Source organism: Amphiprion ocellaris, chromosome 2 (genome assembly GCF_022539595.1).
Source record: "Amphiprion ocellaris isolate individual 3 ecotype Okinawa chromosome 2, ASM2253959v1, whole genome shotgun sequence".
Classification (NCBI taxonomy): domain Eukaryota; kingdom Metazoa; phylum Chordata; class Actinopteri; family Pomacentridae; genus Amphiprion; species Amphiprion ocellaris.
Genome location: NC_072767.1, coordinates 37,709,181 through 37,735,354, shown reverse-complemented (window position 1 = coordinate 37,735,354; position 26,174 = coordinate 37,709,181). Strand labels below are relative to the sequence as shown.

Below are 26,174 nucleotides of genomic sequence, written 5' to 3'. Positions count from 1 at the left end.
GCGTTTAGCGGCTGCTGTCAAGAGTTTCCTAAAGAAAAAAACAGGTCAATCATACTCAGGGGGCTGAAGAGGATACATGCCACTAAATGTTTAGAAAATATACAGTGTGATATGATAAAAATAACACATATAGGATGAAAAACAGAAGATGGAAAATAAAAGAACGCATGAAATCAAGTAAAAGGCAGCAAGTCCAATATAAAAAATTAACAAATGAATGTTTAATTAAAACTTAGAACAGAAAATATAGGCACAAACCACACATTGGTGCACACTACATTGCTTGTAGACACAGTCAGAGGAGTAGATTTCAGCAGGATACAAATCATCAAATGCATATATATGGACAGGTAAAACGAAGTGAGGTCTAAAGATTAGCTGTGAAGCTTTTTTTCCAACATATTTTCTATGCAAAACTAGAGGTTTCCCTGAGCGGATATTGTCCCTGTTACGAGACATGCAGTATACGGCTTTATGACAAGTTTAAAAGTACAAAAACACGTGTCCTTTTGCATTTTTGGCCAGTTTCTTGTTTGTTTTACCCCATAGAGTGACCAGAATGTACAGAAATACCGACACAACTGCAGCTTTCCATATTAATACCAGTGACTGGACATAAATAAAGATGTTTTTGATGTAAATTGATGCAGAAAAGGCACCAAGTAGTGCATAAAAAAACACCAGAGTGCAGAAAATGAAATGTTTGATGCTCAGTATTTTCTAGGGGAGGACACCCAGACCTCTGATTAATATGAACCTTCCAAAACCTGTGAATGAATGAACAGCTGTTTATCATTCTGAATCATAGCTACACTATCTGGTGTTTGCTAGAAGCGTCAAATGACAGATTCAGTAGCTGTTTGAGCTACTAATACGTGTCTTTAAGATTCATTAAGCTTAATTTCACTGTCTTATTCAGGTGTTCACTTGACTAAAGTAGCCATTTTGAAATGTTTCCAGAAAAAGCACGAAAAGCACAAACAAGCTACAGAGAAATCACCTCATTTACAGCAGAAACTTCATTTTTCGCCACTTTTCCTACATTTTTAAATCAAACATATAATCTGAAGGTTACATCACATACTGGTGTCAGTTCCGCGTGTTCACATAGTTTCCATCTTGGAAACTCGCCGACTGCGTCACCAGTCCTCTTACCTGAAAGTATTTGGAGAAAGACCCGCCCCATCCGCTTATGGACCAATCAGCGGCCTCCTCGGAGCCGCGCTGACAGACAGGTGCGTTTTGGTGCTTTTATAGCAGAGAGCTGAAAGTTTCTGCAAACAGCCGCTCAGAAGTTCACGTGGGAATCAAGTCGGAGTGAAATCTGTGTTCTAGAGGATCTTCGTGATGGCGAAGCGAACAGGGCGACTAAAGAACCAGCTGCCGACTTGTTACTATGAAGGATATCTGGAGAAGAGGTCGTTTAAAGACAAGGTAGGGCTTTTCTGTTTTCTTGTTCGACAGGGAGTGACATGAACTGCAGAAATCTACTTAGAAAATCACTGTTGAAGCTTCTTTTGTTATCTGTGTTTACAATAGGAAAAACAACTTAAATTTGCTGAAATTGGCCTTAAATTGCTAAAGAGCATCATGTGTTTATGCCCAAAAGTTGTTCTTTTTGTTTTGTTTTGTTTTTATTATTATTATTTAGGCAAAGAAAAACAGCAGATACTCACAACTGAGAAGCTGGAACATGGAAAACGTTTAACATTTCTGCTTGAAAGGTTGTTAAAATAGTTGCCGTCATTTTCTGATGATTTTTCTGACTTTAAAATGCTTTTAAGTATGATTTATTCAGTATTTTTATTATATTACAAACAACCAGAGATTTTCTTGTTTTGCATTGATTTAGTTCATTTAGTGACAAATTAAAAAATGAGAGCTAAAAGAAATCTTCATTAAAGAGGCAAAAACAAGAAAAAAGAAAGTTTGGTGCACATTTTTTCATGTGGAAGCATGTTTATCATTTCAAGTGTTAATACGTTTTTTTAAAAAATGTGTAAATACTACTACTAATAATTGCAAAAATATTTTTTTAAAGTTATATTTAAAATTATGTAATACTTTTATTTCAAGCATATTTTTAAAAATTATTTTTATTATTTATTTAATTTTTATTTATTTTATTTCACGCCAGTATTGTGCGTGCTGAAGAGACAGAAACATGAATTACTGGCATCTCAGTAACATGCAGAAGTTTTTAGGGATCTTTTTCATGCAACCTTAATTTGTTTTTTTTAACATCAGGGTTATTCACATCTGTACAGATGTGCCCTGCTGCTCCAGGTGATAGTGTTATATATTAATATATTTTTTATTACCCACAGTAGCCTGTGCTTAACATTCTAAAACTGCAGTTCAATGATATACTTTAATAATGTCAGTTTAAGTGCTAATGTTTCTGGGAACAGCAGCCTATGTTGTTACGTATTTTCTCGTAAGTTAATGTGGACTTTGACTTGAGTTTCTCGTCTGCGTCTCCAACTGGTCTGACGGCTTTTCTGCTCTTTGTGTTGTAAAAAGTTTAGAGTGAACCAGGAAGTGCCAGGAGGGTAAAGACTCAAACTGGCATGGCTGGTCTTTGCACATAACAAAGCAGGGCCCTCATTTAAATGTAAAAATCACATTTTTAAAATCAACATTCTTTGGGTCTATCTCGGTGTCTGAAGAAAGAAGTGTTCGGTTACATCTGGGGATTGTTTTTGGACTAATTTTGACCTACTTCCTTCCTTCCTCTGAAACATACAGTGATGATAACAAACTGTTTCATGTGAAAAAAAATCCCATTTGACATTCCTACAAACAGTTGATTCACACTTCCATTTATTTGATCCTCTTCACGTTCAACCCATTCCAGCTAAACAGTCTTATTATTATCATCACACATGAGTTTCTATTACAATGACTTGACTCATCAGGTGAAATCCAAGCATGTCATCAACACAGACCTGCCCTGTTTACTGTCTTGTTGCCTTACATGACTTTATTTGATCCGTTTTTAGTGATTATTATAGAATGTTCATGCACCTTAGGTAGTTTGATTTCACCGTTTTCCTACTACCTGATCACTCAAATTCACTTTAAATCACTGTGCCTTGAAATGTGCAAATACTGTATGTTGAATTTTATTTACGTTTAGTATTCTATAGATTTGAAAATTAGATGTGTTTTTTATAGTATAGTATTCTACAGCAAGAGTCTCTACTAACCTTTAATGCTAATGTTACTAACCTGCCTTTTTGTTATTTTATGTTGTTGTATGTAAGCTGCTGAACACTTGAATTTCCCTCAGGATTAATAAAATATCTATCTATCTATCTATCTATCTATCTATCTATCTATCTATCTATCTATCTATCTATCTATCTATCTATCTATCTATCTATCTATCTATCTATCTATCTATCTATCTATCTATCTATCTATCTATCTATCTATCTATCTCTTCGTTTTTCTTTTATATTCATCTCCATGTCTTTCATTTTTTTTCTCTCAGACGTCCAGGAAACTGTGGACTAGTCTTTGTGGAAACACACTTTTCTTCTTCAACGATAAGAGAGACAGTGATGTAAGTTGTCCCAGAGATATAAAATACAGAGATTTGCAGATTATCTCTTAAATTAACTTATTTTTATTTATTTATTTTTTGTGTGTGTTTTTCATCAGTATGTAGAGAAAATGGATCTCAGAGGACTGATCTCAATAACAGACGACAGCAGCCAGGACCGGAATTTAGACGCAGCCAGACTCAACGTCCAGATGAAGGATGGGAACATTAAATTCACTGTGAGGGAATTTGAGGAACACATGTTTTGTTTTGTTTTTTTTACATAGTAATTACTCTTTTGTTCACATATTTTCCCTCTTTTGTTGTCTCTGTAGGCCCCGAACGCAGAAGCTCGTGAGCTTTGGAAGGGTTATATCAACTCTGTGGCAAAGGTCAGTGACATTTATCTCACTTTATAGACAAAATAGTAGAGATTTTATTATCTCACACAACCTTATACACTCATTCACATGCAGTTGACTGATGGAAGGAGGGGATTTGTCCCCACTCAATAGTTAGAAAATAATATAGTATAATCAGATGAAAATAACGATAAAATGAAAATACATCGGATAAAAGATGGAAATTAAAACCTGTTAAATATAAAATACGGTGAAAGAATGCAAGATTACAAGATGTTCTACACTTAAAGTTGCATAAAATATTTTCATTTGCATTTAGTTAACTTAAATCTACTGTTCTTAAGTACAAGATTACCATGACCTGGATGACTGAAAATCTACATGTACATTTTGCAGATTTAGTTTGCTAAAGAACACTAGAATTTTTTAATAAATTGTGGTATGACATTCTAGATTCAAATGGTAAATTCACTTTATCTGCTCCAACATTAAAGTGCTAATTGCATTAATACATCAGGAATTACAAATCAGTAATAAACACAGTTCTGAAATATGCCATTCTGCATCATGACGACTGTTACTTTTGATGCTACTACATTTGCACTTTTACTTAAGAGTGGCTTTAAATGCATTTTACCTGTAACAGATCATTTCTACACTGTAGTGTTTCTACTTTTTCGTCTCCCTGCAGCTGTCTGTACCCACCTCCCTCAACCTGCTGCCAGGTCAGATCCACATGCTGAAGGAGGCCGTAGAAAATGAGCTAGAAAGGCAGAAAAGTGCTCCTCTACCTCCACCTCCTCCTCCTGCTGCTGCCAGCTGCTCTCCTTACATCATCCCCCAGACAGACATGCCAGCGTCAGTATTAACGATACCTGTTCTCAATCTAGTAAACACAAAGTACATGTTTTTTTATCAGTTCTGAACCTTCGTCAGAACTAATGCGCCTTAAATTGTGACTGAATTTTCTTGAAAAATCATGAAAAACCAATGCTTTTTGAAATAAAACATGGTTTTGATTGGACAGATAAGCCTACACTGGAATGTGTGTTTTTATATAACGATCTAACCCTCCTGTTGTCCTCACTTATGGGCACCAAAAAATATTGTTTCCTTGTCTGAAAAAAAAATCCAAAAATTCAGCAAAAAAATTCCCCAAATTTCTGAAAATTTGCAAAACCTTCAGGACAAAAATTCCAATAATTCCTTAAGTTTCCCTTAAAAGTTTTATTTTAAAAAATCCCCCAAATTTGGCAAGAAAATTCGTGTAAATATTTTCAAAAAATTAGTAAAAATCTTAAAAAAAATCCTAAAAATATCTAAAGTGATTCCATATATATCAGTAAAACTTCTAATATTTTCTTTTTGTGAATGTTCTTAAGAAACATTTTTAACATTTCTTTTTTCCACCAAAAAATGTTCAAAGATTTCCCAAAAATGTTGACAATGTGGACATCAAAAGTTTCACTGTGAAAATATATATATTTTTTCCCCACATTTTCAAACTTGAAAACGGGTCGATTCTGACCCGCAGGACAACATGAGGGTTAAAAATGTGGATTTTTACTGGAAAGTGAAGATAAAATAGTCTCAGCTACCTTCCAGAGCCATTGTCATACTGTACATACACACCATGGCTCTGTCTGTCAGTTTTTAATAACATATGGAACTCACTTGTTGTTGAGCGACAGCATTGTTGACTCGTGTGTCATCGCTGTGTTTTTCTGCAGATGTTATCACGCTGTGTCACGCCTGGAGGCAGAGCTGCTGCTGGAGAGAGAAGCCAAGAGAGGAAACCTGCTGCTGAGGCCTGGAAGTAGCGGGAACTCCTTCGCAGTCTCCACCAGGCAGGATCATGACGGGTACGCAAACATATTTAGAGCATAAACACGCCATCACAGGTTAAATACATATACTATGTGTGCATACTAATGATCTAAATCATCTTTAACCCTCTGAGCTTCAAAACTTCTTGTGGGGTTTGAAAGGCAGGCCATTTATCATGGCTAAAAACTGCAAAAACAGAAAAAATAGTAATAGTAATAGCTAATAATTTTTAACTCTCTAACAGTCCTTGAAGGAATAATCTGAGACATGCAGTTCTGCCAGGAAAATTAACCACGTCTCTGCTTAAAATCATTTTATTCTACAAATCTCCTTCAAAAATTTGGCCAAAAGTAAACCATTTGCTCTAGATTCTGTAAAACATTTCTGAGCTCCTTTAGTGCAACTCAGAAGCCATGAATGACTCGGCTGTGACCAGTTTTCAGGTGAACTGAAGAGGAGAACAAGAGAGCATGAGAGGAAAATGAAGCAGACGTGATCATAAAAATGAATGCAGCATGACTCAAAAACAGTAAACAGAGGAGCAAGTTGTCAGCAAGGTGTTGGAAGATACATTCACCATGGCGAAACAGCTTTCTAGAGCTGTAAAAATGACAGTACTAAAATATGTACACCATGTGCAGCCCTCGGGTACCTGTGGATACTTGGAAATAAGTTGTACGTCTTGATTCCAGTTTGTTTTCAACTTTTATAAAACGAATAATAGAAGAAATAGATTTTTTTTTATGATTAACCCTGTAAAACCCACTGTTGCAAAAATACAACATCAGTTTTATTTATTTTTTATTGGGTCTTACAGGGTTAAGGGCATTATATCTCCATCATTCTACACTAAGACATTTTTGAGCTCCCTATACTTCTAGTCATGGTTGTTCTGTTTCCATAGAGGTGCAGGACTTTATATTGCAGTGAAAAACAAGCATACAGTGAGTAAAAATGTATCAGGAGCAAAAAAAAGTCCAGTGTTTGAAATTCAGTGTTTAAAAAGGACTAGAGGAGTGTAGAAATCGATAGAGGCTCAGTCACAACTTTCCGTGATGACCAAAGGCAACGACCGATGTGATTGTCAATCTAATCAATCTAATCTCCTCTTAACAATCGGATTTTTGCTCATTTTAGGGTCTTTTTATGTCTTTGTGATTTGGAGTTGCCAGCTGTCGTGAAAGATTTCTCAGAATCGTAGCTCTTTTTTCAGTCTTTCTCTGTATTTGTTCCTCTTTCAGCTCTGTATTCAGACACTACCGAGTAGCTCGTAATCCTGAAGGAGGCTTCACCATCGACGTGGACAATCCTGTGAGTATTAAAACTCAGGTCAAGATCAAAGCTCGATTATTTTATGTAACAGGTGAAGGAAGCAGGTTTCTCCGGTATTAAGTAACTCGGTAATTTAGAAGGAAATCTTTGTTACCCTTTAAAATCTGCTGTGTAGAACTTGGCAGCAACAAACAATAGAAACTATGCAACTACGCTTGATAGCTGCAGTTTTTTATGGCTTTATTGGGGACAGAGGGAATAAAAAAAAAGAGCATGTTATCTCGTAGTCACAGCAGAAAGTGATTATCAGTTAAAAAATAAAAGTGAGCTGCCAGTAAACCAGCATCCATGATGCTAGAGCAGAGATCACAGACACAGTTGTCTGTGCATGAGGTTTTAATTTGTCACGACTCACCCTGATCTTTGTTCAAACTGCTGCCATAAAACAAGTGTCTGTGTGTGTGAAGTTTACACAGACTTCAGTCTCGGTATTTACGGCACACATCCGTTATTAACCTCAATTACAAACAGTGTTGCAAGAGTTCTAATATTCACTGACCTCTATCTGTCTTTGCAGATTCTATAAAGTTTAGAGCTACAACACATCCTGTTTTATTTCCTAGTTACAGCTCAATGTTCTTTAATTGATAAAAGCTCATTGTTCTCTGTGCAGGTCCACTGCGACACCCTGTATGAGGTGATCAACTATTTAGTGGAGAAAACCGACAGAGTTTTGATTCCCCTCATCATTGAGGAAGCGTACGAGAAGAACATCTGTACGTAAAAAATCAAGATTTTCTCTTGACGTTATTTTCCAAGATCCGATAAGCATGACTGATGTAAGTTTTTTGGGCTTTTTCACAGCTTTTATTCAGGCTGATAACGAAAATGGAGAAAAGAGGGTTGTCGTCCCACCAACTATTCTTCCAAAACCAGGTAACACAAACACACACACCTAGTTATTCAAACATGTTGCTGGCCTGCTTCATTTGCACTCTGAAGTCATGAGTTAGAAATTCTTCCTCTTTCATTGCATGAATTAATGTTGGACTTTTTCCAAGTCACAGTAGCGTCAGAAAATACTCCTGTTTTTTTTTTTTTTTTTTTTTTTTAAATAGCATGTTGTCAACAAATGCTAAAGTGGCTACTATGTCCTCAAAAAGCAACACATTCAAAGTGGTTGATGAAGTCACTGACACACGTCGAAGCTATTATCGCTGACATAAATCTACCTTTCAAAACACAAGTTAATAGGATCCTGAGCAATTTTAAGCTCAATTTAAATAATTTAGGATCATCAGGAAGTCCCGACTACCTCAGCTTTGACTACCAGCCGTTTGACAAAAATTCTGAGTTCTCAGCTGAACTGTAGGTTGTGTAAATGCAACATGGCTCAAAAACAGTGTACAGAGTCGTCAGCAAGTTGTTAAGATACGATCAGTTAACGTGCTGACAAGTGTGAAAAGTGTTCGTGGAGGTTGTAAAAATGAAAGTAGTAAAATATCTATAGCACGTGCAGCCCTACGCCATCTGTGGATACTTGGAAATATGCTATACATCTGGATTTCAGTTTATTTTTTTAACTTTTTTAACAGATAATCGGATAAATTAGGACCTCATCTGCTGCAAATTGACGCTTTTCCCAATCTTTCTTACTGCATGTTAACCTGGTTACAGCTGCATTTAAGCACGTTTTACTCACTCTATAAACAAATTCCTAAATTACAAGATAAAAAGAAGATGGATCATCATCATTCCTCAGTATTTGATAATTTTCTATTTTACTCTCATACATGAAGTCCTCTGAAGTTCTGTTATTTCAGTGATAAAATAAACTTAAAATATGGCTTTCCTTTTATTGTTAAGCGGTAAGAAAGCCAGATAAGGGAAAAAAAACATAACCTGAGACTTTGCGGCAAATTATGGATTCTTAAAATTGATCAAAGTAAACTTAATAATGCTGAAAATCCTACTGACGTGTTTTAGTTTTTTAGTTAGTTAAATATTAGAGATTCAGGAAGCTTTATGGCGTTAAAAACAGCACAAATATGTTACCACCAATAATCAACATTCTATTTATTATCTCACTCTGACAAACTTTTATGTTGTTTTCGTTTTTTTAAAATAGTGTTAAAGGTATTTTTTTTCTATTTGCAAAAGGATAGTAGATGTAAATCAGCTGCCAGCAGTCTGGAGCAATTACTTTTAATTTTGCTAAAATAAAAAGTGGAACTTTTAAAAAAAAAAAAAAAAATTATTTTTAAAGGTCTATAAAAGAGTTTTAAAACAAAGTGGTATCACTGAGGTTTTACTGTGGCGGAATGGTTGCATTGTGAGCTCTCCACACCCACACAATCAGTCATGGTTTGCTTGTTTTAGTTTGTCCACAGGTTTAGTTTAACTTTGGACTTTGAAACTAAATGCTAAAGTCAACAGCTAATGTTAAGCCTGTTACCATTAAGCAGACACAGCTTCTGTTGTGTTCGATAACATTCGCTGATAAGCTCTACACATCAGTTTCAGTCAACGGCAAATTTATTCTGATTAACCCTGCATTAGAGGTGAATATCTCCACAAAATTCCATGGCAAACAATCTACGTCTTAATCTCTACGTGCTGGTTTTCCCTCCATACAACCAGCATGTGTTACTGCTGTCTTGTGAGTCGTCTGCTGAGGGTTAACTGGTTTCATGAGGCATAGTTGTGGTTGTTTGCCATCTTTTATCAGCACTGTGATAACCATAATTACATGCTTTGTTTCTCAGTTGGTCTAAAAATACCATATCATGAGCCGGAGCCAGATCCAGACCCAGAACCAGAGTCAGAACCAGTCACAGAGGAGAATTTCTATCTGAATGGCGAGTGTGAGTATAACTCTCCTGCCACCTGTCCCATCAATCAGTAATCCATCAATCATCTGAGGCATTTGCAAACACAAACAGGTGCGACTTCATTTTTTCCACGGCTGTTGCTCACTAATGTCTGTGTTCAAACAGTTGAAGAAGAGGAAGAGGAGGTGGAGGATTCCTCGCCTGCTCCGCTGCCACGTAAGTTTCATCTTATCTTTCCATGTGAGCTGCTCTACAGAGGATACTCCTTTCACCAGCTGCACGCTTCAAATCGCTGCTTACATCCGTGTGTTCTTTAACAGCAGAGAACAAACCCCAGAAGAAGCCGCTGATGCCTCCAATCCCTGCTCCTCGTAGATCAATCACCGCTGCAACACCTTCCTCCACTGCCTCGTCCACAAACAGAGATCCCAGGATGAGATCAGACACAGACCCTTGCAACCAGAGTAAGTCCTACTTTTAAATACTTCCAGATGTATTTGCATTTTGCTTTCTTGCCACAATATTAAACTATAATTGTTCTATTTGCCACAGTGCCTCTTGCAACAATATCAGAGCTGAAGCTAAAGTTCGAACAAAGGGCGAAGTTTCAGCAGTGACATCTTCTGGTTGGATCCTCTCAAAGCCTTCTGTGAAAAAGTGCCACAGCAGAGCAGAGCCGCCTCCCAGTTTATCGCTGGAAGATGCAGGAAGGAGCAGAGACCAGTTTGTTTCCACTCTAATAACGTCTTCCTCCTTCGCCTCGAGGCTCCGCTGCTCCTCATCGCTTTGCTGTCAGCAGCGAAGCCTCTCTGAAGATTAACGCCACATCGATTCACCCTCTTCTTGGACGCTCATTAGCAGAGTGATTGACTGTAAAGGAGGATGTTAATGTCACATTATCTGCACCGTGTTTCTCTTGTACATTTTCCACATTTGCCACCGACTGGTTCTTTATCAGATTCAGTATCAGTGTTTTTATCTCTTTCTTTTTTATGTTAAAGTTTATATTAGAAGGCTAAATCTGTTCTGCCTTACAGACGTGATGTTCATATACACTGTACATATATAAATATATATATATGTAGAGAGAGAACACAAACTGTTACTTCCTCTCTGTACAGTGATTCAAATCCTTGATGAAAGAAAAAACAGAAATTGCAGTTGAACTATTTTACCTCTTGTACGTGAATGTATTGTATGTAGTTTTTCAGTGAATCTGCTGCATATTACGTGCCATGAAAACCGTAAATGAAGTTCCGTACTTTGTCTATTTTCTGTTTTACACCGTTTTTATACAACTGAGCTTCTTCTCTAACTCCGTTTTACCCCTTTGTTGAAATAGACGTGCGAGAAGAAATTGCTCTCACTCCTTTATTACCTCAATGACTGATACATTATAGTGGAAAAAATTAAATTATTTACAATAAAACTGTGACGTTTTTGTCAGCATGTGAAATAAAGTGAACGTAATCCTCTTTAAAGCATTGCAGGCTACAGTTATTCGGGAGACTCATACAGAGGGAGGAACATGGCAAAGAGGTCGGGCGGTGCACAATTAAGGACTTTAAAATATAACTTTCCGGAGTTTATCACTTTCTTTCTCACTCGGGTGGAACCTCAAACCTGCTAACTCTCATAATATTTGTTAGCTGGAGCTACTGGCTAGCTATTTGTTATATTTGGACTACAAGCAGCCCACTACTCATTATTGGATCTGGGTGCTGCAAATAAAACAGAGTTATTAGATATAGACACACACAAGCATTAGGGTGCAGTCAGGTAAACAGAGAATACAGTACAGTCATTTCCAAGACCTGGAAGCCACATCTGAACGCTTTAGAACTTCACTACAAGGAGTTAAAATGAGAAAAACTCCCTCTAACTTTTCTGTGCAGAGTCTGTTGGTCAGACTCACCACCACCGTCAATACTGGCTCTAATTTAAAACTAAACCTCAGCTGGAGGCTAAACGACCCAGTTTCTTGCACATAAAGTGTGGGTCCCGACTACAAAGTGAAATGCAGTGAACACTGTTTAAATCTGCATGCCTTGGAGTGAAATCAAATCGAACATCATCTAGTATGTTTTTCTTATGAGCCATTAGTTGCTGGCAAAGTAGAGTAAATCCTGATTTAGTAATGAACTACATTCTATTCAGTAGCTTCGTCTATGAGCAGGGTGTTATTAGTTATATCAGTTGGCAAATTCAGTTGGTGATAACCACAAAGTCACGTTACAACCAAGTTATACTGACACAATACATGGTTTTAAATCGCTTCTTGCAGTGAAATACTGGCAATGTGTTACAGATCGCCCGATTTGGCCGGTCAGTTTGGAAATGAGAAGGAAGGCACAGGGAGAGAGCAGACAGGACAGAGATGAACCCTGAACCTGCAGCCGGCTGCATGAAAGTACGACCGACAGTCCTGGTGATGGAAAGGAAGGAAGAGCAGCGGCCAGCGCTAAATCATTGCTCTAGCAGCAGTGGGACAGTGGGAAATGAATGTGCAGATAGAGGAGAACTAGTAAGACTACACCTAAAGTGTCCCAAGCAATCACAACAGCCAGAGTCAGAAGAATTCAGTCACTGAGGGAGCAGATGACTCAGTTGTTCCCCAAAATCATTTCCTACAATACCGACACTGCATGTGGAACAGGCCAAACCATCGTACTCCAGTGATGTAACTCTTCCTTTGACCGCAGTCCGGCCAAAAGAGCTGATGTGCAGCCGTGACTGAAGCCGGGCGGAGCTGGGAGGTCCAGCCGGCTGGATGGATGGATGGATGGATGGATGGGTGGGTGGGTTTAGGTGAGGCTGGCGTTGGAGCTGCTGGTGCCGCTGTTCTTCCTCTGGCCGCTTTGCACCACGCTGGGAACCTGCAGGCCCGTAACCACAGAGAAACTTCCATTCCACACCTGCAGGGGGCATCAGGAGTCAGTTTTAAAAACAAAGACGTAATGGAAGCAGACAGCAGATGCTTCAACAGAAGCGTTTCTCACCATGAAAGCTGGAATAACTGGCTGCTGGAACTTTGTCTTGAAGGTGTGCATCAGCTGCTTAGTTTTGGCGTTGTAAAAAGAGAGTGTGCCTGGAGAGAACAAATTCCACAGTTTATTATATTTGTTTAGAAGGCCAACCCATCAGTCTATGCATTTTCCACATGGTGTGCTACATTTTCTCTCAGTCAGCAGCCAACAGGAATGGTTAGCTGTCATTAGCTTTTCTAGTCAGACAATATACTGAACACCAAGTTGCAGAACACAAGAATAATAACTCCAAACATGCCATTATTAGACCTGCATTATTTCCCCACATTACACACATTGTTACAAGTTTTGTGCTTGATGTCTGTTCTGAGTGAATGGAGGTAATTAAGTAGTGACTACCTCTTGATGAGCCATGTTTTGCTATTTCAAAAAGTGCTTTTTCATTATATCAGTGGATGGTTTTGTTGTAAAAAATGTCACAATAATGTGAAAAATGGCCTTTACAAATGTACTAAGTGATGCCTTCAAATAGCTTCTTTTGTTTATCAATCAACATTGCAAAACCCACTGATATTCCTTTTTATGGTGTTAGTATGTTTTATCTATTTGCACGATTTCTGTTCGAAATTAATGGAGTTAACTAAGTAGAAACTACATCATTCTGTACCATGTTTTGCTACATAATTTTTTTTCCTTTCCATTAATTAATGATTTAGTATTTATAAAGTCAGTAACAAGTGAAAAAAACCCAATAATATTCCTTATACAATGTTTGATCGGATATTTGCAACATTTTGTGCTTCCACTCAAAAGATGTTTCTGATCACAAAAAGACTCACCTGGTATAATAAAGTTTAAAAAAAAACACACACATTTTTTGTTGATTAAAGAATCTATTTCTACGTCACCGTCATCGTAGTTCACATATACTCCTATGCTGTTTGGGATGGGACAGTCGAGTGTTCGAGCCTTGTTGTTGTGTTTGGCCGTGAGACTCTGCTGCAGCCAGTTGTTCAGATGGATGCACCAGGAAGCGCCGCTTTTCCCCAGCTGGTCGAACTTGCCGAGGCTCCGCAGAGCGACGCCCACAGCGAAGGCTTTGCTCTCTTTGTCAAACTTCACCTCCCAGTACTGCTGGCCAGCGTCGATCATAGTGTCAGCTGTTATGAGATATAAGCAGGGATGACAGTTGTTACAGTGTCAGCAGCTCAGTGCATTTCTGTAGGAGACAATCTGACTTGAAACATCAGTTCTGTGTAAGTAAGTGTTGGGAGTTTCACAGATGAACCATCCAGTGAAAAACAGGGTTTCAAACATGGTTGTTAAATTAGCTAAAAATGCTATTAATGCAGAAATATGCAGCGTTTAGAGCACAGTTTGGCTAGATTCGGTTTAAATGTGGATAAAAATCATCAATGGAAACAGGTATATCTCCCCAGAGCCCTTTTCAGACATGGGGTATGTCACATTAATGCCTTCATTATTCTGTTAAAGTAATGCTATTGTTATTCACACATAGGTCACTTTTATTCAGACAAACCCACAACTGTGACAAAAAGACACACAGTATACATGTTATTTATGTCATAAAAGTGAGATCTGATAGCAAATTCAAAGACATAATCCATAATAATGCACTAATAAGAAAAAAGGCTACTGAGAAGCCTTCGTGGAGTGCTGCGCTCTCTGAGTGCTTTTCTAGTCGTTTTTGTACTTTCATTGTTTACGAAGTTCATCACTGTATACTTTTGCTCTAAAAATCACTGACATACCATAAGTACATCCCTCTTTTTTTCACCGTATTTAGTATATTTATACCTACCACAATTCACATTGGCAGATTTGAACTTTCTACACCAATAATATTGCACACCCTGTATTTGTTATTTTTTGCGAATAAAGCTTTTTGCACTGTTCTTGTATATTCATATTATGTTTTTTGTTACTTCAGTATGTATGAGTAGATGCAAGTGATGAGCATGGCTGAATGACTGTATTCTGTAAATAGATTAACCACAGTCCCACATAGACACAGAGAACTAAGAGGTTCATTGCACTGATAACTTATTATTGCTGCATGTAACAATAAAGCCTTTGAATCCTTAAATATGAAAGGTGATTTATGATTCTGACACACAAGTTGTGTTCTTTGTGCTCTCTGATGTTTTTGGAGCAATATTGGAGCTGAAATGTGAAAAAAAAGTCTTCTCTAAATCACTTCACACAACTTGAAACACTGATGCTTTTACGTTCCTGTCTGCTACTTGGACTGGATGCAGTTCAGACTTGTTCCATGTTTATAGTGACACTGATATATCACAAAGTCCAACTCATTACATTGATGTCGAGGCTTTTGAGGAGAAGTGACCAAGATGCTCAGCTAGACATGAAGCCAGCACGTCCAGATGTCATTAGATTTAACAGCGAAAGGGGTTTATTTATTCAAATGTAGGAGATTTCATTTAGAAGATCTGCCCATTAATTCTAACTTACCTAAAAAAAAAAAAAAAAAACAGGCTAAGCTAGCCTACAAATTCAGAAAAGCTAGATGAATTTTGCATCTTTTCTACTGAACTTCAGCCACTCACAATCTACAACTACAGCTTCAATCTGCTCTGGATATGTAGACAAACATTTCCTGTATTTTGCTAACAGTGTGTGTTCTTACCCAGCACCGTGTAGGACTCAGCTGTAAACCGATCTCTGCCGGGTCGGGCTGTCGGTGCTCTCTTAGGAGACATCAGGGCTGACCTGGTTATGCACAAGACACACAGGAGAGACCCTCAAAGATTCATATTTGTGGGGTTTATTCATTATTATATTAAATACAGGACAACAGCTGTTTACACTCATACAAACCTGGCTGGGGAGTGCATCGGCGAGTTGGTTCGATTCTTCTCTTTGCGGATGTCCTGGATCTTCCCTCCACTGCTGTCCCACTCCACACTCAAGTCCTCCACCTTCAGGTTCTGGTGGGACGAACTCGAGTCCAGTTTGAAGGTGAAGGCTGGAAAAGGGAAACAGGTGAGGCTTTTTATTTAGCGCACTGAAAGCTACTATATTTAGGTGCACAATTCAGGACAAATTACATTTTAAACACCATCAGTCACAGCAAAATATCATAAACAACGCAGCTTTTTACACACAGTGATCTTACCGTGAGTTTCTAGTGTAACCGGCTCAGAGAACTCCCCAGCCACCGCCTTGTTGCACGCTTTCACTCTGAACGTCATGTACCGAGTGTCAAAACGCAGACCTGAGAGTAAAAACTACTGTTACTGAGTCCATTCCGTAAGAGTTAAACACAAGTTTCTCCTCCTCCTACCTGTCAGTGTGTGCTCCATCTCCTTTATCCCCTCCACCACCATCCAGGGATAATCCTCTCTGATCCGCGGCGGACCCTCATGATTTGTGCGTCGATGTTCCAGTATGTAATGATCTATTTTGCTGTCAGGCTCCGGCAAAGTCCAAGCTACAGTCACTGTGTTGTCGCACACCTGGGACTCCGACACCTGGATCTCTGGAGTGGCAGGAACTGGAGAGGAGAGACAGTTTGTTAAAAATCATATCCATCATCACCTTCCTGACTTCTTCTGTCTTATTTTTAAACAGCAACATGTACTGAAATGGCCAATTAAGACACAAAAGCAGGATTTAAAACTGTAATTTCATAATGAAAGGTAACAAAAGCTGTCATGCAGGTTTAATTTTAAAGCTGCATTCACTAATTTCCACCACTTGGGGGCAGAATTAGTCTAAAACAAGCCGAGAATCGAGTATAAACTTATGTTTAAAGTGTAAGAAACAACTGAGAAACAAAAAGGCATTAGCGTATATTTGGATCATTTTTACCCTTCTTTTAGCCTAGTTTTCGTCTTCACCAGCACCTGAGAAAAGCATCTTGCTCTTCAACTGCTAAATTACCCCCCAAGCCGCTAACTTTGCCCCCTTTGCTGTTTGGTGTTAAACAGGCACAATGTTGTGGTTTTATCTGAGCTTTTCACCTGAAAACAGCAGCTTTCATTGAAACTGAGTCCTACTCTAAATAAAGAGGCAGCAAAACCACACCAGCAGAATAAGGAGGTTGAGATATCCAGTATAGCTGTGGAGTGATCATTCTCTGTGGTTTCATCTCCCGTGTTCGACCTCTCACATCACACGTAGTCATCTGACTCATTAATATAAGAAATGCTGGCGAGTGGAACGTATCGCAGGAAGTCCAACACACAGCCTGTTTGACAAAGAGCCTTTGCTGTTGCTCTGATTAGATGATCTGACAGAGATGGCATTGTTACAAATGTGTGACTACTGCTGATTTGACTAAATTACACAGCATTTCTTGCAGGATCACAGCATAGACAAGTTATAAGTACAGTAGAGAAGCCCATTTCTAAATGTTTTATTTAGATTATATGACTGGATATTTAACACCAATGTGCTAATGAACATTATAGCATTTTATCTTTGCAAAATGTTAGACTGTGTTGGGTAGTTTAATCTGTAAAATTGCAGAAATTCCTAATTGTATTAAAACTATTTTAGGAACAATTTAATTAAAACAAGTGAAAAGTATGAAGTTTGCAAGTGAGATCAATATAACGTGCAGCAGAAATACAAAAAAAAAAACACAACTTAATTTATGAAAAATAACGAAAACAAATTAAAGTGTAATAAAAACAGGACGCACCTGTAGATTTTTAGATGTAATAAAGGATTAGTTCTTACAAGCTAATGTGAACTGATCAGATCCTAAGGTCTTAAAGCTGTGGTAGGCAGTCGTTTTTTGGGTGTCATTGGACAAAAAGTCTTAAAAAACATTTAAACATATTTTTAATGCACGTGGTCTAAAAGGCAACTAGACTTCTATGTGTCCTCTTGGCTTTAGAAACTAGAAAGTCCATGAAACTTCTAGAGAGGGCGTTAATATTGGCTGTTCTAAGAATGTGGAGGATTGTTCCTGTTCTTTCAGATGGTGAAAAGCTTGATTTAGAGGCAGAAAAATCCTGCTGGAAAAGCTGCTATTCCAAAATCCAAAAAATGGGAAGACAGACTTACTGAAAAGAGAGTTTAAGTTTATTGAACTTTTATCGTTTGAATCTCTTAAAGAGTGGTTTTATGAGGTCCTTAGAGTATTACCTACAGTACATGGGAGTTGGTGCACCATCAGAAGAAGAAGCAGACAGAAGTATTTGCACAAAATGAACTACAGAATGTAATTCAACCATCTATAAAAAAGTCTAAAAAATATATGGAAGAGTTTAAGTATACACTATTTAGAATATTTTCAATGCTGTTCAACAGCAATCACCATCGATTAGTTTTAGTCCAGACATGTTAAAACTCCAGAGTCACACAGTGGTAAATCAGCAAGTCCCAGTTTCGATTTAAGGATATCAGTATTATGCCTTCAGTACCCAGCTGGAAAGAACTGATGGATGGAAAGGTAAAGTAGCGACGATATTTTAAACACAGCATGCGTCTATCCATCCTCATCATGATTTCCACCGATCAGCCACAACATTCTGACCACTGACAGGTGAAGTGAATCACATCGATCATCTTGTTATAATGCAACGTTCTGCTGGTAAATCTTGAGTCCTGATATTCATGTGGATGTTTGACATGTACCACCCACCTAAACATTGCAGGTCAAGCAACCCCCACATCCTCCCAGTCCTTGATGCCAGTTTCCACCCTCAGCAGGACAATGCACCCCGACATACTGCAAAAACTGCTCAGGAGTGGTCCAGGGAACACGACAGAGCAAAGGTGTTCACCCAGGATCCAAATCTTACTGAGCATCTGTGGGATGATCTAGGTAGGTCCCACCCTGCAACCCACAGGACCCACAGAATTCACTGCCACAGGACATCCCAGAGGTCCTGTGTCCATGCCCCTCTGGGTCAGAAGAGCTTTAGCAGCATAAGGGGGACCAAGACTCATAATGTTATGCCTGATCGGTGCATCTGTACATGTGAAAGGTGTGCACGGTCTTTAATATATTTGTATTTTTTAGCTTTAATGCAATGTATTTAATGTATTTCTTGTCTTGCTCCTTCAATGACTCATTTGTATCTAGCTGCTGTATCATACAAGTTGAGGGATCAATAAAGTTGATCTCATCTAGCATGTTCACTGCTTAGCTTCTGTGCCATTTTAGTGGATGGTTTGGTTGTGTTGGCAGTCTAGATATATCATATCGTATGAAGCACGTGTATGTAGCCACGCTTCATCTGGTAGGACGGCTTAAGACAGAGAGGGGAGAACAGCAGGAGGAGGCTGTATAATCAAATTATGCTCTTAGTTCCAGATTTGTGCCTGCCTACTGCAGCTTTAATTAATCAAATAACTAATAACCTCAGCTGGTAAATGCAGGCAGTGGAGCAAAAACATCCCTTTGAAACGCTGTAAAGTACAAAGCAGCATCTACGGGTACGGTGCTGGTGAAACTCTTTTGTTTCTATCTGCATTTCTTTGTAATAAAAGTGGTGCAGACCTGGAAGAAACTTGAGAGCCTGCAGCATCTCCCTCTCCTGGCTGAAATCCACCATCAAGTGACTCATGTTGTCACTGGCTTTAGCCTTCAGGGAGAGGCGAAAGGCTGGAGCCATTGTCACGCTGCGGACAAAGGGACGCACACAAACACACAAACACATGGGGTGGAAACAAGCGATGTCTATTATTCAAGTGAACCAAAGGAGGGAGGAAACAAACAAAGGAAAAAACAGGTGATTCTAGCACTGCTCACTAAGAATAAAAGGTCTCTAACTAGATTTCTACCACTGAACTCATCACCTTCATCGACATTTACAAAGAAGCTAAAGAGGGAGCAGCATTCATCCGGGGAGGGGCTGACACAGGATGGTACGAACTCGAGAGGACAGCGGGAAACACAGAGACAAAAGGCTCTCGAGTGGAAAGTTTTCCACAGTGCTTGTTCTCTATGAGATGGGTGCGGTGGCTGGCTACACGTTTGAATGCATGCACGCTACATTATGAGATGGCTCGCTGGTTACAGGAGGCTACGACAGGAGGGAAGCAGTGGATGGCTGAGTACTATACCTATCCTTAATGTCTTTGGCCGCCTGGAGAGGAGAAGCAGAGAGGAAGGGAGGAAAAAAAGAGAGGAGAGAGATACGGGAGCAAAGAGAAAACTGAGTTGGAGGCCATCATGTCGTCATTTAACACAAAAAGTTGTGCTGTGTTAAAGTAACTGGTAGTATGACACTGCAAGAAGCACACAGTAAATCAGTTATTAAAACATTCAGCGAGTGTTGCAGCAGCACTGCAGCAGATCGGTTACCTGAGTGAACCCGTCCGTCTCCGAGGAGCACAGCGTCTGATTGGCCAGTTCCAGCAGCTCCTCTGAGCTCTCCAGGGCTTTAGAGCAGGCGCTCAGCTGACTCTGTGAAAAACACCAGCTCACAGTCAAACTGAGTGTATTCACAAACTCTCACAGGTTTGACTTTAGTATAAAGGGGCTGTTGTGTTTTCTGCAGACGCCGTGGAGACGGATGCATCAGTTGAGAGTCACAGTTCGGTCCTGAGGCTGCAGAGACCTTCAAGTGTTCAGTTATTTAATGGCATTTCAATCTGAGATGAATTAATATAAATATCAGCTTATGTAATGCAGCCAAGTCGCAATAACAGAACAGTAAAGAGGTTAAAATGCAGACTTGATATCAGCCGTTCAGAATTCACATAAGCAAAATTTGGTTTGTTTCAGGGCACATATAATAATAAAAGTGAGTTCCCAAACTATCATTAGATGATATTAAAGATGGCATCACCAGCAAGTATTAGTTCTATGGTCTTTCTATAACTTTTGTAATCTGCTTCCTCTTTTGGTTGACTGCAGATCTGTTTCTATGACATACTATTATATACCTAGTAGATAACTTTAGTTTTCTCCATTTATTCAGCTTTTTTAACACCACAAAGTACAGTCTGCATATTCCATCCAATCCAGCTCTATTGGGCTTCTACTGCAGGGGGTCAGGGAGCAACTGGAGTCTATCCCAGCCAACACTTGGCGAGATGCGGGCTGTATTCTGGACAGTCCACTGCAGGGCTGTTTGCACATTCAAATATTCTAATAAATTACAATAACTTGTTAAAAATAAGGGCGGCATAGTGGGAACAGTGTTGCCTCTCTGTAAGAAGGTTCTGGGTTCAAATCTGCAGAGCCTTTCATTAGGTTCTCTCTCAGAGCGTTAGCCTCCTCTCACAGATATGCATTAATTAATGCCTTTATTGGTGATTCTAAATTGGCTAAAGGTGCGGGTGTGAGGGAGCGTGGTCTTCTGTCTCTTTGGCTACATGCCATACTTTTTCTTTTTACTTTAAACACGTGCTGCTCACAAAGTACGTACTGTTTCATGCAGTATGCACACAACTGGGAAGTACTACTTCATCATAATATTGCACCTTAAGCTTTGACTGTCAGTGGATCAAGCTTGTTTGTATTCGAGCACAAAGTCACAATGACCTGAAAAGCATGCTTGGAAAATCTGACCGGATGTGGTAAGACATCTGGGTATTTTTGGCCTGGTACATCTGACATACTATGTATTGGGACATACAAAATCTTTTTCTGGCATACGGCATAGCTTGGATTTTGGAATACAGCTCATGTTCACCTTGCAATGAAATGGTGTATGTGCTCTGCCTCTCTCCCAGTGTTAGCTAGGAAAGGCTGCAGACTCCACTGTCTTCTATAGGATAAAGCGCATATTGCTAATAAGTGGATGGATGTCAGCAGTAAAATATACGGGCATACACACATATTTTCCTGATTGAACCTGGTTTGTAGTCAGAAAAGTTTAATTTTTAGTCAAACGCTTAATGGTCAGGTGGCTGTAGTTGGAAGAAAAATCTAATTTTGTACCTTCTTAACATGTTCAAATTGTGTTTTTTTTTAATATACTTGAAGACATATCATGAGTGACTTTTGTAGCTAGCACCACATCTGAGCATTTCCACCGTAAACCTGCAGTTTATCAACAAGAGTCTCAACAACACAGATTCAGACTTCCAGGGTTTCATACGTAACAAATCTAATAAACCGACCCTTCCTTGGGTTGCAGGGTGGGGCTTTCTGAGTCAATATTCATCTTCAGAATCAGTTTCTGGTTTAAACATGCATGACTGAATTACTCCAGTGTGAGTGTAAAAAGAAGCGAGGGCTTCATCGATCTGCATGTCTCAAGAGAGCAGCAGTATAGAGTTACATCTACGCTTTTAAAGGCACGAGGGGATCATTTTCATTGAAAATACTTTCAAATATTTAACTTTAGTACAAAAAGATTCGTTTTAAAGGGTTTAATCAACAACTTTAAACACAAACATGGAGATAACGTCCCGATATGAACTGGTGAAAGAATACTTTCTCCACACATGCTTGGCTAACTGACATATATCACACCACCTGAATACACTGAGATTTAAAATCTGCTCCTGAAATCATAAATATGCATGAAAACTCTCACAGAATTAAACAGCAGCTACCTGCAGCTCATATGTGCGACTGGCTCTCTCCTGTTTGATGCGTGTCACCATGATTTCCTTCATCTCATCCAGAACGGAGTGGAGGGAGGTGAACTCGGACTCCAGGTCCTCCTGCACTCGATTGGAGTTGGCCTGTTGTCAAAACGCAAAAACGAGGGAGACTTTTCAGCCAGACTAGCTGGACGAAGGCATTGTCATATGTCCTTCCTTACAAAAACACAAGACTTCCCCAAACAAGAGAGACAAAGGAGGACAGAAGAGTAAATCCAGCTTGTATGTGTGTTGGAAAAGGATGAACATATGAAAGCAGTATAATACCATAATACATTAAGTTTTGCAGAAAAGGCAAGAAATGGTGCATGAAAACATGTCTGATTCTGCAAATTTCTTGCTGGTGCTGACTGAGGAAAACCACCACACACTGTGAACCTGCATTAAATTCAAGTGTGTATTTCTGTACCTCCAAGTTGTCGAGGTTCTGTTTGAGGGTGCAGACGAAGTTAGAAATCTCCTCATTCTTCATGGCCAGCGTGTGGGTGATCTTACGCAGAGACTCCTGCAGAAAAGAGACACACACACACACACACACACACACACACACACACACACACACACACACACACACAAAAAAAAAAAATCAGACAGAATCTTCTCCTTTCAGACTGACAAAGCAAATAATGTGCATGACAAAAGTCTCCATGGATGAAAGCTGCAGGTTTGTACTTTAAAGCAGACACTACAGCAGCTCAGTGAAGTGATCCTTGGCTGGAGAGGACGCAGAAAGCTTTGTGTTCCCCGTTTGAAGCATCTGATCCTCGGACGGTGCAGGGAGGGAGGGAGGACACTTCAGGGACAGGAGGATGCGCATCAATAATGTAATAATGCGGATGTAGAATCACTAAACAGGCGTCTTCAAACGACTGGACACACAACACAACACGAATCACGACACTAATGATATGAGTCCACTCCTCTGCTGTCCAGCCCACAGTGGAAAAAGCCCCATTCATACTGAACCACTAATGTTTGTTGATGCGAGAGGAGCTGCATCGAGGCCCCCCCAGCCTGGGACCGTTAAACCGCCGCCTTCGGTGAGAAAAACCCGTCGATAAATATTAAATTCAGCCGTTTACAACCAAAAACACGGCTGTGAAACACGTCCCGTATCCGTAAACTCCCGAATTCGGCCGCTTCTCCCTCCCTTCTCCTTCCTTTGTACGCTACGCCCTGAAACGGCTTCCCCCCATCACAGACACCTGTTCCTCCGGCCCCGGCTCACCTTCTGGTCCCCCATGTTGCCTCCCCGGAGCTCCGGCGCCGCTACAGCCGCAAACACCGCTGGTATTTCTCCTCCGTCTCCCGGTTTCTTTCTCTTTTTTTGGTTTAATAGCGCGGCGGAGCTGGTACTGATGCTGCCGGAGAGCGACGCATCTTCGGACGGACACCAACCACCAACGCCTTTGGGCCGTAGTGCGGACAGCGCATGCGCCCAGAGGAGGATTCTGGGTAGTGGGGTTTCGTGAATGATGCTGCCTTCAGTTACAGTCGGAGAAAAGACGACAAGCGTACAACTACGGTTAATGTTGACATTTGTGTCCCACCGAAAGACGTATTTATATTTTAGGAGACATTTTGGCGAAAAAGAAAGTTATATCTTTACTTTGTAGCAATTTATTGACGAATTATGTCCTGAATGCATCAAATTTCCTTGTGGTATGCAAGTAGTTCAATAAATACTACCTGTAAATTCCAGAAATGTATAAGAAAACTCCACAAAAACAACGAATCTAATTTAACTTAAAGATTATACACATAAAAATATGTTTTTTAAAAAGATCATAGTTTCATTGATATACTTTGCAACAAAATAAACATAATTATTATATAACGAGTCACTCATCAGAATACATTTTCACTATAATTATCGAGTATTTATATCTTTACTCTTGTTTCTTTATTCAGCTGTTTCTTTCTAGACATTTTTGTGGTAGTTATAGAGATATGGACACAGTTGACATTTATAGGGAGTTTTGTATGCAAACTCTCAAAAGCCAAAGAGCTAAAGTGAGTAATGCAAACTGTGTTTTTTTTTTAACGTTTGCACTGAAGTTGTGACTCTTGCAAATCTTCTCAACTCTAAAACTAAACCATTCTTTTCTTTTGTTTATGTTTATTCAGCAATTGTCTGGTAACTTCAATGTATACATGAAGGTAAATTGAGGAAAATGGTGCATAGCAATGAAAGCAAAGTCTGATCGTGCAGTAAATACATCCCAAAATCCATAGAATTCATACTGGTTTTTATTATTTTGACTTTTTTAAGTAAGACGTGAACAGAAACTTGCTTCCAAATGTTTGGCCTCTATTTGGTGGATTTGTTAGGTTTTCATGCATATTTTTGTAAGGTCGAAACTGGTCAAGTGGATCTATATAACTAATAATACTGTATCTCACAACTTAATATGTAAACCTGTCAGTTAAATATGTAATGCCAACTTTACATTATACTAAAAAGCACTTTGATTTTATCTGACTAGACGTTTATTCAATTTTTGTGCACATTTTAAGGTTCTTTTACTTCAATTCACCTACATTTCAGAGAGCAATACTATACTTTTTCCTCCACTATCTTACAAATATATTTCTTTTTTAGATTTAGAGTTTGCAATGAGAAATTATGATAAATTTGTAAAATATAGTAATATTTAAGAATTACACTTGCTGCTCCCTGCCCTTAAGACCTATGACCTCTTGTAAAAGGTCAACATCAACCTTATTAACGGCATTTTTACTGAAATAAAAAGTTGAATTCATCTTCATGGTGGGCAAAGGCCAAAATAGGAAACAAACTGGTCTGCACTATAAATTTTTTTTAACAGTTTTTAGTATTTCCTTCTTTTACGACATTTGATTGTGAGATTAGACTACATTTTTGACATCTTGCTGAAAATGCTCCCCCCCTCGACTTATTTAAAACAGACATGTTATCATTTATTCATCAAGCAATGATGTTTTTAAACAGCTAATACATTTACCAATAAGTGCTTTCTGCTTTTTGTAAGAACCATAAAAGTTGGAACCCACTGGTTTAATGTTTAACTATGTGTTGTATTTTAAAAGTTTAATACATTATCTGTTGTGTCAAATCTGCATCTTAAAAGTAACTAAAACTGAAAGTACAGTGTTTCCTGCTGAAATGTAATATTGTTGAAGGATACAGCAGCATAAAAGGAAAACACTAAACTAAGAATAAGCCCTTCATCAAAGAAAGGCAGAGGAAAGCTGGTTACTCTTTGCTGGGATCACAAGGATTGGACTGTTGAGGTTTTCTTCAGTGATGGATCCAGTTTTCAGTTGATGTCCACTCCAGCCAATTTACTGGTTAGCAGGAAGCCTGGAGAAGCTACAAACCAGACTGTCTGCCCCTACAGTAAAACATGGGGGTGGATCAGTGACCATCTGGGGTAGTTTCAGTTTGGGTGGAACAGGGCAATGAACCAGGTCATGTTTGGGGCTACGCTTGAAAACAGTCTTGTTTCATCAGCTGGAAAACGCTTTCCTGCCTCTAATGACTGAATTTTCCAACAAGACAATGCTCCTTACCACACGACAAGGTCAGTTAAAGCCTGGATGGAGAACCAGAACATTGGAACCATGCCTTGGCTGCTCAATCACCAGATCTAAATCCAACTGAAAACCTGTGGAAAATCATCAAACATGAAATGGAGAACCACAAGCCCAAAACAAAGCAAATTAGTTAGAATTAGTGCAACAGGAATGGGCTGCTGTGACAGCAGAACAATGTCAGAAGCTGGTGGAGAGCAGCCAAGACACATGGATG

The 26,174-nt window shown here is 39.0% G+C and overlaps 2 protein-coding genes across 4 annotated transcripts; one reads left to right on the top strand and one right to left on the bottom strand.

Annotated features, from left to right (window-relative positions):
• Positions 1-1,274: 1,274 nt before the first annotated feature.
• On the top strand, positions 1,275-11,320 carry LOC111587324 (signal-transducing adaptor protein 1-like). 2 transcript variants are annotated; one of them, XM_035942433.2, is made up of 13 exons: positions 1,275-1,434; positions 3,497-3,568; positions 3,667-3,786; positions 3,883-3,939; positions 4,601-4,767; positions 5,640-5,771; positions 6,978-7,047; positions 7,682-7,784; positions 7,873-7,944; positions 9,774-9,872; positions 10,005-10,055; positions 10,163-10,303; positions 10,392-11,320. In XM_035942433.2, exons 1-13 carry the CDS (start codon positions 1,348-1,350, stop codon positions 10,454-10,456), a joined length of 1,236 nt encoding a protein of 411 aa, XP_035798326.1. In that variant the 5' UTR covers positions 1,275-1,347; the 3' UTR covers positions 10,457-11,320. The 2 variants fall into 2 exon arrangements, with proteins under 2 accessions (XP_035798326.1, XP_023153008.1); XM_023297240.3 differs by having other exon boundaries at positions 10,160-10,303.
• Positions 11,197-23,807, bottom strand: fsd1 (fibronectin type III and SPRY domain containing 1). 2 transcript variants are annotated; one of them, XM_023297238.3, is made up of 13 exons: positions 23,613-23,807; positions 22,794-22,889; positions 22,334-22,465; positions 20,130-20,231; positions 19,889-19,911; positions 19,323-19,444; positions 16,152-16,361; positions 15,984-16,082; positions 15,686-15,833; positions 15,495-15,577; positions 13,735-13,986; positions 12,839-12,927; positions 11,197-12,754 (listed from the first exon to the last, which is right to left on the bottom strand). In XM_023297238.3, exons 1-13 carry the CDS (start codon positions 23,625-23,627, stop codon positions 12,644-12,646), a joined length of 1,482 nt encoding a protein of 493 aa, XP_023153006.2. In that variant the 5' UTR covers positions 23,628-23,807; the 3' UTR covers positions 11,197-12,643. The 2 variants fall into 2 exon arrangements, 1 of the variants encoding a protein (XP_023153006.2); XR_008604399.1 differs by having other exon boundaries at positions 12,692-12,754; positions 12,839-13,986.
• Between the last annotated feature and the right edge of the window lie 2,367 nt (positions 23,808-26,174).